The 13,951-nt window shown below is 39.3% G+C and overlaps 1 protein-coding gene across 1 annotated transcript; it reads left to right on the top strand.

The window, feature by feature from the left end:
- The first annotated feature begins 3,325 nt into the window (after positions 1-3,325).
- LOC139419570 (transmembrane protein 179B-like) lies at positions 3,326-8,371 on the top strand. The gene is made up of 5 exons (XM_071169543.1): positions 3,326-3,478; positions 7,158-7,348; positions 7,450-7,587; positions 7,726-7,804; positions 7,970-8,371. The coding sequence occupies exons 1-5, from the start codon at positions 3,383-3,385 to the stop codon at positions 8,102-8,104; spliced, it is 639 nt and encodes a 212-aa protein (XP_071025644.1). The 5' UTR covers positions 3,326-3,382; the 3' UTR covers positions 8,105-8,371.
- Positions 8,372-13,951: the final 5,580 nt, after the last annotated feature.

Genomic DNA, 13,951 nt, shown 5'->3' with positions numbered 1-13,951 from the left:
TGTTTCCTGCGTCTGACTCCACACACACGACACCCGGAGCATTACAAGTACCAAAACATTTCTGCAGCATTGAAGGTCCCCAAGAACACAGTGTCCTCAATCATTCTTAAATGTAAGAAGTTTGGAACCAACAAGACTCTTCCTAGAGCTGGCTGCCCGGCCAAACTGAGCAATCGGGGGAGAAGGGCTTTGGTCAGGGAGGTGACCAATAACCCGATGGTCAATCTGACTTAGCTCCAGGGTTCCTCTTTGGAGAACCTTCCAAAAGGACATCTCTGCAGCACTCCACCTATCAGGCCTTTATGGTAGAGTGTCCAGACGGAAGCCACTCCTCAGTAAAGATACATGACAGCCCGCTTGGGGTTTGCCAAAAGGCACCTAAAGGACTCTCAGACCATGAGAAACAAGATTCTCTGGTCTGATGAAACCGAGATTGAACTATTTGGCCTGAATACCAAGCGTCACATCTGGAGGAAACCAGGCACCATCCCTACGATGACGCATTGTGGTGGCAGCATCATGCTGTGGGGATGTTTTTCAGTGGCGGGGACTGGGAGACAAGTCAGGGTGAGGGAAAGATGACCGGAGCAAAGTACATAGAGATCCTTAATTAAAAACCTGATCCAAAGCACTCAGGACCTCAGACGGGGTCGAACGTTCCCCTTCCAACAGAACAACAACCCTAAGCACACAGCCAAGACAATGCAGGAGTGGCTTCGGGACAAGTCTCTGAATGTCCTTGAGTGGCACAGCCAGAGCCCTTGAACTTGAACCCGATCTAACATGTCTGGAGAGACCTGAAAATAGATGTGCAGCGACGCTCCCCATCCAACCTGACGGAGCTTGAGAGGATCTGCAGAGAAACTCTGAAAATACAGATGTGCCAAGCTTGTAGCGTCATACCCAAGAAGACCCGAGAGTGTAATCACTGCCAAAGGTGCTTCAACAAAGTGCTGAGTAAAAGGTCTGAATACCTATGTAAATGTGATATTTGTTTCATTTTTAATACTTTTGCACTACATTTTCCACAATGTCCAAAAATCTGTTTTTGCTTTGTCATTATGGGGTATTGTGTGTAGATTGATCAGCAAAAATATAGATATTTTGATCAATTTTCGAATGAGACTATAACGTAACAAAATGTGGAAAAAGTCAAGGGGTCTGAATGCACTGTAGGTCTAGGATTTCAAACTTTGGTTCATGTCAAATTACATTTTCAAATTGATATTGAATATATTGGATTCACGTCTCCATTTCAACCACAAATCTAAGTTAAATAATAGTACTAAATCAAATCAAACTCGATTTAAAGTGCATTTAAAATTTGATTTGATTTAGTCCCATTCTTTAACTTAGATTTTTGGTTGAAATGGAGAAGTGAATCCAACATATGAATTATTAATTTGAAGACAAACTGGAATTGAAGTCAGACTAAGTCAGTGGCACAAAATATACAGTTCATCTCCTTCAAATGTTGACATTTGGTTGTGTTGACAACCAAGCACAATTCATTATCACTTTTGCCATACAGTAAATAGCCTATTAACTTGTCGACAAGATAAGAAATTATATGTTGGATTCATGTCTCCAACTTAACCAAAAATACAAGTTAAAGAATAGGATTAAGCCAGCGGCTCAGATGAAACTATCCAAACATTAGATACATCTCCTTTAAATTATGATATTTAGTTGCTTTGTCAACCTAACAGAATTCAATGTCACTTTTGTATTATAGTAAATAGCCTAAAGTTAAGGCTATCTTACAAACTAATGTAAACGTTTTTATCAGGGGCACAACGTTGGTTTTAGAATTGGGGGGGACATAATTATTTGTATTTTTTATCCGGTCGGATAAACACTCCAAACAGCCTACCCGACCACTCGGCGGCGTCCACGTGGTCCTGAAGCACACCGTTGCCTCATTTTGTATCACATTCCAATGAAAAAACTGGGAGGGACAAAAATGCAATTTCAGAAGGTGGGGGCGACATGTTCCCCCTGTCCCCAGTGAAAGTTACGCCCCTAGTTTTTATTTAACCTTAAAATGAGTAACTCATCGATAGGCCACATTTTGATGCTACTTTCACTAAAAAAAAGCCATATTATGTAATCATAGAAAGCATGCATGTCCAAGATAGCATGCAAACGTTGCAAGTCTGTGGAGATCTTCACAATATAAATATCTGTGCAGAATCTCAAACAGCATTGATCACTTGCACTTGATATTTTTAATGTGATGTCAACTACAATCCAGGTCATATGGTTGTGCTGTTAGATGAAGCACAGTGATAACACATTACGTTGTTCTATCTATACAAAATATTTGATGTTGTATTCCCATTTGAACTTTGTTGTGATTTTAAATGGTTGAAAGTGCAGTAATAAAATATTTAGATGGAAAACTAAATCAAACATCAGGCATTGTTGTTCCATAGTGTCAAATTGGGAATTCAACAAACTTCTGGCTGTATTTTTGAGTGGGTGAATAAAGGTTGAAATCTCAGTGATCCACCCGTTCAACCCCCAGTGTTGCTCATCTAAGCAGGGGCTTTGATTTGATCTCCTGTTATTTGTTCCTTTCATTATTGCTGTACCCAGCAGATATTGAATGTCTGAGACATCCACCTCCCGGTCGCTCAGGTTTAGGCTACATTGTGGAAAACAGAACATTTGTATGAAGTTAAGGTGTTTATATATATTTTTATTTTACTTTGAAGAAAATATTATTGGGATTAAAACTAGTAGCTTACAACCGTAGTTAAGCAACAGTTTAATTTAGCAAATCAGCAAAGAAAAGTGTTCTGCTGACAAATGTTCTCTCATCACTCTGGAATACTTACAAATTAATCACAAACCGCCAGAGACAGACGACAGCTACTGCTGATGATGCGCGCACACACACACACACGCACACACACACAGACAGACAGACACACACACACACACACACACACACACACATTTTCCAGTCTCTCAGAGGAGAACAATACAAGAGGCAAAAATTGGCTTTGCATTTCTGTGCATGGAATTCTAAACTGGATTATGGTAATAGAGAATCCTGGTGGAGTCCTCGGGAGTCGGGACTCACATCTAATAAGACAACAACATTGTTAGATAGTCATAAAGCATTCCATCCCAATCTTACAATCAACCAATTCTAATAAATGCATTGCATTCCTTGGCCACATTCAATTGCGGTTTATAATGAACAAAACGCTTGAATAGGTACATTGTTGCAAAAAAAAAGTCAGAGCTCACAGTTAAGAGTGTCTCCATTGTAGACCTTTACGCACAATTTAACACGCTTGGAACGGAGTGCGTTGTCCGGGTGCTAGGGTGTCCTCGATGGGTATTATAGGATGGCTTTGCAGAGGTGTTCGTGATGGTGTTGCCGTGGCTGCTCGTTTTGGAGCTCGTACTTTACGCAGGCTGTTTCATCTGTGGAATAATGTCCGCTGCTTCTCTGACAATCACCCAGGTACGAATGCATGAATGTTTGAAATGTCGGGAACTTTCAACCGCCTATGATACATTCTAAACGTGAGAACTATTTTTATCCCTGTATAAAAAAAACAATATCAATAGAAATGTATTGACAACATGTCCACACATAGCCAAGGCTACTGTCTGCTGTCACCCTCCTCAACCCGACGCTAGGCTACTGGTAGGCTGCTAGATGTAAAGCTTATGTTTTTATCGTCCTCTCAACTACGGGTCAAACTTTTAGCTGCTACATCCGTTATGGGATATGTTTTATCAGACTTTCAAGGAACTTTCTCCTATATTATGTTGTCTTTTCCTGCTTTTATCTCGGAATTTGCAACACATCCCAAAACATGGGGGCTAGCCTATAATGAGAAAATAAATGAAATCAGCAGAGATAATCATGTGATCATGTGAAGTCAGTGAATATCATTGATGACTCTTCGCTAGGCCTACTGGCTTATACAATGTCTTAGTGGACTTCACCTAAATGCAAAATTGTTGCATGCAGTGACTTTGCAATAGATTAGGCTACAATTCCACATAAAAATACTACAGTTTACTATATAATACTATAGTACTTACTATAGAATTCTATAGTATTCTGTAGTAAACTGTAGTATACTGTAAAAAGCTATACTGCACACTGGAGTATCCCTCGATTGTGTAGTGCTTACTACAGAATTTTGTAGAATACTATACTGCACACTGTAGTTTCCTTCGATCGTGATGTTCTTATTATTGAATTTTGTAGTATACTGTAGAATAATACACTACACACTGTATCGATATGCTCATATACAGTTGATGTCGGAAGTTAACATACACCTTAGCCAAATGCATTTAAACTCAGTTTTTCACAATTACTTACATTTAATCCCAGTAAAAATTCTTAGGTGAAATCTCAGAATAATAGTAGAGAGAATGAGTGGGTCAGAAGTGTACATACACTCAATTAGTATTTGGTAGCATTGCCTTTAAATTGTTTAACTTGGGTCAAAGGTTTTGTGTAGTCTTCCACATGCTTTCCACAATAAGTTGGGTGAATTTTGGCCCATTCCTCCTGACAGAGCTGGTGTAACTGAGTCAGGTTTGTAGGCCTCCTTGCTTGCACACGCTTTTTCAGTTCTGCCCACAAATATTCTATACAATTGAGGTCCTATAGAATTGAGATTGGGATGGCCACTCCAATACCTTGACTTTGTTGTCCTTAAGCCATTTGCCACAACTTTGGAAGTATGCTTGGGGTCATTGTCTATTTGGAAGACCCATTTGCGACCAAGCTTTAACTGATGTCTTGAGATGTTGCTTCAATATATCCACGTTTAACGTGGTACCTTCAGGCATTTGGAAATTGCTCCCAAGGATGAACCAGACTTGTGGTGGTCTAAAAAAAAATCTGAGGTCTTGGCTTTTGATTTTACCATGATGTCAAGTAATGAGGCACTGAGTTTGAAGGTAGGCCTTGAAACACATTGCCGTGGAAATTTCCTGTATTACCAAATCATGAGAAAGCAAACCACACACAAGTCAGAGTTATCATAAAGTCCATCTTTAATTATATGAGCTTCACCATAGCCCTGTGACTCTCAGATCAATTTAGTCTCCATAAATGAATTCTCTGAGTGTCAACATAATGGCAACTGAGATCCTTTATAGCAAAGACACACCCATCTAAACTCACATGACAAATAACAGATCTTAGGAACATTACACAAAGAACCTTTTACCAGAAAAAAGGAGTATTCTATAGCCAGACAGCATTAGCTATAAATTATCCTTCAGTTTGCCCTCTTAGACAAAGTTCTTATCTCGTTCTTGGTACCATTTAGGACCAAAACATTACCTCATGCAATGGCATATATCAATTGTCAATTTCTAGATACTCCCATAAAAAATACAACCCCTCCTGGACAAGCTTACAGAGAGAAGTGACTGGCACACAGACATCGTGGAGCCAACTAACTGGTTCCCCATTAATCACACCATCCCTTCACATGGTTTAGGAATAGTTACAGACACATTCACAGATAAGACTAACCCGACCTCTCCCCTCTCTGGGCCCAAGTAACTTTCTCACATAAGCATACTATAAAAATTAATAAAACATCTTATTTATCAATGTTACCTAAAGAATTCTGACTCTGCTACCACAACATCCACAGGTACACCTCCATTTGACTCAAATTATGTCAATTAGCCTATCAGAAGCTTCTAAAGCCATCACATCATTTTCCATGCTGTTTAAAGGCACAGTCAACTCAGTGTATGTAAACTTCTGGCCCACTGGAATTGTGATACAGTGAATTATAAGTGAAATAATCTGTCTGTAAAAAATTGTTGGAAAAATTACTTGTGTCATGCACACAGTAAATGTCCTAACCGACTTGCCAAAACTATAGTTTGTTAACGAGAAATTTGTGGAGTGGTTGAAAAACTAGTTTTAATGACTCCTACCTAAGTGTATGTAAACTTCCGACTTCAACTGTATAACATTTGCGTATGTCCTGCCCATTCCCCATCCCCCCATATCACAATTTGTGCCACTCATGACTGAAAAACCTACATGCCAAGTATATACCATATATTGTTTTCCCTACAGGTTATAGAAAAGAGCAGAAGTGTTGGACCTAACTGTGCAGTCCACAGTCCTACCTAAATACTGGTTATGGACAATTTGCTATTTTAATGTCGTACAGTAAGATTCCTCAAGGTGAAAGCCCCCTCAAAAAAATATATAATTAAAAATGATAATAATACAAAACACTACAATACTACACTACAATACTACAGTAAAGTTTGCAAAAACACTACAGTGCATACTATAGTTAAGTGATAATGCCTGAGAAGCCGGTGTTTGAAGGATATATTGGCAAGGGTGTTGTTAGGCCTGAGATGATATATATTATATATAAATATTACTATATAAAAATATTGTAATACTAACGTATACTATAGTATTTTTTCATGTGGGATTTTCATACAGATGGCAATGACTTTGAAATGAAATGTGTTGAGAGACAGGAAAATGAAACATGAGATCTACATTCAGAGTCCTCCCGACTGTTTCACATGGCCCAATGGCACCATATAATCGTCATCTAATGTCCTAAAAGAATATAACTGTACATTTGTGCACATGAATGGATGAATGGAATTTCTCAAGCATTCCTCTCCAAGTTGAATTAAGCTCTTCTGTGCGTCCCTACCCAGGCCAGGAAACACAGTGAGGTCTGTGTGTGACAGACCTCACTCTGTTTCCCTGCCTATTAAGGGATGTTAATTTGAGAGCATGTGTATCTCGCCATGGCTGACCAAGCTCTCTTGCTGTCAATGTCCAGTGAAGATACTTTCCATTGTTATAGGTTGTGTAAAGTGCATTAAAACCTCTTAAGGATCCAACTTTTTTTTTCCAATTTTTGCCTAAAATGACATACAAGGACAAGCAAGGATATGCATATTTTTCATAATATTTGAAAGGAAACATTTTGAAGTTTGTGGAAATGTGAAATGAATGTAGGAGAATATAACACATCAGATCTGGTAAGAGATAATACAAAGAAAAAACGTGTTTTTTTTGTTGTTGTACCATCATCGTAGAGGTATCATTTCAATTGCATACTGTAGGATAAATGGTATAGTTATACTGAATGCATCTGTATTGTGTCATGCAGGGCCACTTTACAGGGCAGTGCATTCTTTATGGGACTGTTGAGTACAACACATCTGGCCTGATCCTGGAGAACCCCAGCCATCCTTCCCTCTGCTACTTTGTGTCAGCCATCTCCGTGTCTGTGGCCATCTACTGCTTCTGCCTCACCCTCTACTGGATCTATACCAGCTGTGTGGAAGAGGAGGTCAAGAGGTGAGAGACAGACTTTCCATGCCTAGTAGTGTGGCAGCAAAGCATAAATGATTTGATTTGTTTGTTGTGGACTTTCTTTACTTCCTGTCCTGCACCCCCAGGGAAAGACTGTGGCTGAATGTGACTCTGGGGGTGTGTATGAAGATATTGTTTTTCCTGGCGGTGTCAGGGTGTACCCTGAGGATCGGCAGGGACCGCCTCTGTCTGTCTGCCCTCCACAATGTGCCCTCCATAACCAGGTGAGATGGCTGCCTTTTTTCCCCTGTCTTCTCCCGTATCACCTCTTCGCTCAGTGCCCTCTTGTTTCTCATACCATATGTGAAATGTGAAATATTGTATGCCATTCTTGTTCATTTGGAGGACTTCTTTCATTTCAGTTGTGAAGAAGCTGAGAATAAAACCTGGGTCAGTCCCTACAATGGAAGTCAGTTCTACACGGGATTGTATAATGCAGAGGTCTGTTCTGACACTGTGCATATCATAATATGAACTAACACATCAAAACGTTATTGCCTTATCAGACCACAAGCTGCTTCAAAACCACAGATCATGTGTTGTCATTGTTATTTTAACCCATGTATTTTATTCTTCATCTCTGCAGTCTTCTTTTGTCTTTCCCAGAAATCCGTGTGGGTGAACTTCTTCTTCTGGGTGCAGATCGTGGTGGTGGTGTTTGTCCAGAAACGTCAGGGGTTAGGCTCAAGGTCAGAATGGAGCGTGTCTGAAACAGAGCCCTTCTTCCACCGTCCTGTCTGACCCTACCGACCACACCAAGCCAGATGGGTGCCATAATGGTTGTGTTCCTCTGCTCAGACGTTGCTGACGAATGCCAGATCTTACAACACATACATAGGTATTTTACGTATCAGCTAAACCATATGTTTTAGCACGTTATAGTAATCTGGTGCCCAACGGCACAGTCGATGACGTGGCACACAACCATTAGTTGATGCATGCAACGTCTGAGCAGGGCAACACGACCAATGTGTCCTTGAATACAGGTCCCTGCATGCAACAACCTAGTTTTGTATGGATAAGTCCTTTTATTAAATATGAAACTGAGATTCCTTTTGATAAAGCCACTCAGTACTGACATTAAAGGCATTACAACCTCTAATTTAGGCCAGCAATGGGGCGCCCTAACTACAATGTGTTTTCCCTCTGGAAGAGTGGGAACAGTACAATTAGCATTGGAGGTAACTTCTTCCATTTTTGTATACTTATCAGTTTAACCAATTAGTTACACAATTCAGTCACTTCCTGTTACGTACGACCTGCTCAATGTATACTGATTGATGTAACAGCTGTGAAAGTCAAACATTTCCTGTGTATTTCATGTGTTTTTGTCAAAGCAAAATCTCTGTCATTACTAAAAACTTTATTGATTATGAAGTTATTATTAATGAAGTACAGTTACATTGTTACTAGTTATTTTCTAGTACTGAATATGAGTTACAGTGGGAACATTTTATGAGAAAAAGGTTTGCAAATAAATAACAAACATTGTTCCAGATTCACTCCATCACAACCTTCATAAATGGCATTAACTACAGTAAGTCTCCATTCCCAACCACTGACACATGAAATAAATGTTTTGTCATACCCGTGGTATACGGTCTGATATAAGATGGCTATCAGCCAATCAGCATTCAGGGCTCGACCCGCCCAGTTTATAAATGGCATTAACTACAATAAGTCTCCATTCCCAAACACTGCCACATTTATTCCCTCCTCTCAACATCAATCCATCCCTCTCCTCTCTGCCCTCTTCTTTACTCCCTCTCCCTCTCAATCTCTTACAGTTGCTTGCTGAGTTTGCAAGCTTGTCTTTCTTTTGCTTCAACGGCAGCCTTGGTGTCCAGGAGCTGCTCCAGCTGCCTGCGTTTGTTAAACATGTCTAGCTTTGCTGCTTCTCTCTGCTGACCCAGGCCCTCCCCCCTCTGATGAGCTTTCACTAGAGCCAACTGTGTGCTCTGCTCATGGAACTCGGCCCTTAGCCTCTTTGCCTCTGCCAACAGGCTCTACATGTTGTTCAAAACAGAATTCACCTGCTCCTGAGACATTGTACGGGTCGGGGTAAAGTTAAATATTGAAGGAAAATCACTGAGGATACACACACACTGTGCAACAACCAAAGTAGAGCATAAACATCCTACTTGGATTTGCACTGAGGTGTAGCCTAGTGATTCAACACCATCTTAAAACCACTAAATATGAATAAACACAGAAATGTTCATGACAGCAGCATCAGTCTGATTCATCAGCCCATGAGACGTCTGCAGGTAGCTTACTGTTGAGCTTATCTCTCCCCAGTGCTAGTAATGTCAGCTAACACATTTCAAACACTCAAGACACCTTTTCAACCACAAAAGGACAGTGTTACATTTGGCGTCATAAGTGAAACCAAAGTCATTTCTGGATAACACGTTGCATGTGACAATAAAACATTATATGTAATTGTAACTACCTGCATAATTGCATTATAATTACATTGTGGTTACCAAAGTTATTGCATAACTGCATAGTACCACGTTTTGCTTTCAGAGTTTAAACACTTTGCTCTGATTTATACAAACTCATAATACTGAATGTATGTCTATAATCTTGGAAGGGCCACTTACCAGTGTGAAAATGGTCACATCTGAAAATGGAACATGTGCTGCAGCAGTTTCTTCTCTCCTCTTCACCTGAAGGGTATGTACCTATATTTAACAATTACTGGTAGATTCCCATGCAGCTGATGTGCAGACTCTCCTTTGTCATATGAAATGTGACGGGTGCCTAGCCCTTTAAAACGAGCTTAGGGTCGAAGGGAGGGAGACTAGGAGCCAAATGAAATGAAATTGGTTGCTTTGCTTGCATGCAGACAGTCATGCATGGATGTAGTGAGAACCAAAACCAACACTTCTAATTCTGTAAAAAATATATATATATAAATCTGGTTACAATATGTAGGTACAACAACACTGGTTACAACAACAGTAACGGTAGACCTGATGGTATTTCAAACTGTTACTGTGCTTGTCACTAGAGGGAGATGTTATTTCCCATATACACCAGTAGTTTAAAATCAAATAGATTGCACTGTTATTCTCAGTCAATATAGAGAGCATTATTATCAGTTATCAGAACATGTAGATATATCCAGACTTACTTTATTAGTGCTTCTGTACCACCAACACCATCATAATCATCATGTTCATCAACAACAATTTGAATTTGTACTGGTAACACATTAGACACAGCAGAATGAATACATACAGGACTCTTTTCAAGATAAGGTGTGGTTTTAGAGTGCTGATGGGATTGAGTTGAGTCACCCAACACACTTAGTTGTTCGGTACCTCTGTCCTCGACCGTGTCAATATCTTCATACTTGTAAATGTTTACATGGCCATTCTTTGAAATGTCGGTCCACATTCACAACAATGTATCACTTTATTGTTATTATTGTGCTGAATAATTTGTGCACCTACTGGCATGTGTGTATGCTGATTAGAGGTCGACCGATTATAATTTTTCAACGCCGATACCGATTATTGTAGGACCAAAAAAGCCGATTTATTTATTTGTAATAATGACAATTACAACAATATTGAATGAACACTTATTTTAACTTAATATAATATATCAATAAAATCAATTTAGCCTCAAATAAATAATGAAACATGTTCAATTTGGCTTAAATAATGCAAAAACAAAGTGTTGGAGAAGAAAGTAATATGTGCCAATATGCAATACGTGCCATGTAAAAATGTGTGCCATGTAAAAAAGCTAACGTTTAAGTTCCTTGCTCAGAACATATGAAAGCTGGTGGTTCCTTTTAACATGAGACTTCAATATTCCAAGGTAAGAGGTTTTAGGTTGTAGTTAATAATAATTTATAGGACTATTTCTTTCTATACCATTTGTATTTCATATACCTTTGACTATTGGATGTTCTTATTGGCACCTTAGTATTGCCAGTGTAACAGTATAGCTTCCGTCCGGAACACATCGACAACAGCCACACTTGAAGCAGCGTTATCCATCGCTCCACAAAAGCCGCGGCCCTTGCAGCGCAAGGGGAATAACTACTCCAAATCTAAAAGCGAGTGACGTTTGAAACGGTATTAGCGCACACCCAACTAACTAGCTAGCCATTTCACATCTGTAACACCAGTCATTAGGATGATGAAGTCATAAACAGCGCTGTGCTTGCGAAGAACTGCTGGCAAAACACACGAAAGTGCTGTTTGAATGAATGATAACGGGCCTGCTGCTGCTCAGTCAGAGTGCTCTATCAAATCAGACTTAATTATAACATAATAACACACAGAAATACGAGCCTTTGGTCATTAATATGGTCGAATCCGGAAACTATCATTTCGAAAACAAAACGTTTATTATTTCAGTGAAATACAGAACCGTTTGGTATTTTATCTAACGGGTGGCATCCCTAAATCCAAATATTCTTGTTACATTGCACAACCTTCAATGTTATGTCATAATTACTTACAATTCTGGCAAATTAGTTCGCAATGAGCCAGGCAGCCCAAACTGTTGCATATACCCTGACTCTACGTGCAATGAACGCAAGAGAAATGACACAATTTCACCAGGTTAATATTGCCTGTCAAACTGGATTAGTGATTATGATTGATTGTTTTTTATAAGATTAAGTGTAATGCTAGCTAGCAATTTACCTTGGTTTCTACTGCATTCGCATAACAGGCAGGCTCCTCGTGGAGTGCAATGGTTAGAGCGTTGGACTAGTTGACTGTACGGTTGCAAGATTGGATCCCCTGAGCTGACAAGGTGAAAATCTGTCGTTCTGCCCCTGAACAAGGCAGTTAACCCACAGTTCCTAGGCCATCATTGAAAATAAGAATGTGTTCTTAACTGACTTGCCTAGTTAAATAAAGGTATAACAAAAATTCAGATTCATCGGTCGACCTCTAATGCTGATGTATAGAAGTGTGTCTTAGCATGCTCAGTTTTTGGCTATGGTCCCAAGCCTTCCAAGCATCGATCACATTTGGTGCTCCTAATGGCATCAGCTGAGCGAGGGGTGGGGGGATGGGGTAGTGTGAGTGTTAGTGTGAGTATGTACTCTACTGCATTAAATCCATACTTGATCATGATGTATAATTGCAACATGTGGGCAGAACTGAGACATGGGAAAAGCCCTTTTCAATTGTGGTGAAGGGCAAATTGCTGAGAGGGATTTTTTATTTATTAAAGAGATCATCTTAAAAGCATAAAATGCGAAAATTGTGCACTTAACTCTTAAAAGATTATTTACTATATCTCTGATGTCATATCATGGACAATATTGTTGGCCTCTCGATCTGCATGTTCTCGAGGAAGGCGAGTAGGTGACATAAGCCTCATCACGACTAGTGTATTGGCTAAATTGATTATTTGTTTTACATCTAAAAGTAATATCAAATCTTATTACAATACTCTCTTTGTGGAATGGTAATACTCTCTTTGTGGAATGGTAATACTCTTTGTGGAATGGTAATACTCTCTTTGTGGAATGGTAATACTCTCTTTGTGGAATGGTAATACCCTTTTTGTGGAATGGTAATACTCTTTGTGGAATGGTAATACTCTCTTTGTGGAATGGTAATACTCTTTGTGGAATGGTAATACTCTCTTTGTGGAATGGTAATACTCTTTGTGGAATGGTAATACTCTCTTTGTGGAATGGTAATACTCTTTGTGGAATGGTAATACTCTCTTTGTGGAATGGTAATACTCTCTTTGTGGAATGGTAATACTCTTTGTGGAATGGTAATACTCTCTTTGTGGAATGGTAATACTCTTTGTGGAATGGTAATACTCTCTTTGTGGAATGGTAATACTCTCTTTGTGGAATGGTAATACCCTTTTTGTGGAATGGTAATACTCTTTGTGGAATGGTAATACTCTTTGTGGAATGGTAATACTCTTTGTGGAATGGTAATACTCTCTTTGTGGAATGGTAATACTCTTTGTGGAATGGTAATACTCTCTTTGTGGAATGGTAATACTCTTTGTGGAATGGTAATACTCTCTTTGTGGAATGGTAATACTCTCTTTGTGGAATGGTAATACCCTTTTTGTGGAATGGTAATACTCTCTTTGTGGAATGGTACTACCCTTTTTGTGGAATGGTAATACTCTCTTTGTGGAATGGTAATACTCTCTTTGTGGAATGGTAATACCCTTTTTGTGGAATGGTAATACTCTCTTTGTGGAATGGTAATACCCTTTTTGTGGAATGGTAATACTCTCTTTGTGGAATGGTAATACTCTCTTTGTGGAATGGTAATACTCTCTTTGTGGAATGGTAATACTCATTGTGGAATGGTAATACTCTCTTTGTGGAATGGTAATACTCTCTTTGTGGAATGGTAATACTCTCTTTGTGGAATGGTAATGCTCTCTTTGTGGAATGGTAATGCTCTCTTTGTGGAATGGTAATGCTCTCTTTGTGGAATGGTAATACTCTCTTTGTGGAATGGTAATGCTCTCTTTGTGGAATGGTAATACTCTCTTTGTGGAATGGTAATAATCTCTTTGTGGAATGGTAATACTCTCCTTGTGGAATGGTAATGATCTCTTTGTGGAATGGTA

Source organism: Oncorhynchus clarkii, chromosome 10 (assembly GCF_045791955.1).
Source record: "Oncorhynchus clarkii lewisi isolate Uvic-CL-2024 chromosome 10, UVic_Ocla_1.0, whole genome shotgun sequence".
NCBI classification, from domain to species: Eukaryota; Metazoa; Chordata; class Actinopteri; order Salmoniformes; family Salmonidae; genus Oncorhynchus; species Oncorhynchus clarkii.
This window is presented reverse-complemented; position numbering and strand designations above follow the sequence as displayed.

Bases quoted from the DNA above. Each gene is read 5' to 3' on its own strand.
- LOC139419570 (XM_071169543.1), top strand. From the start codon at position 3,383: ATGGTGTTGCCGTGGCTGCTCGTTTTGGAGCTCGTACTTTACGCAGGC. The intron at 7,349-7,449 runs GTGAGAGACAGA...CTGCACCCCCAG, and splicing joins GTGGAAGAGGAGGTCAAGAG to GGAAAGACTGTGGCTGAATG. The intron at 7,588-7,725 runs GTGAGATGGCTG...CTTTCATTTCAG, and splicing joins AATGTGCCCTCCATAACCAG to TTGTGAAGAAGCTGAGAATA.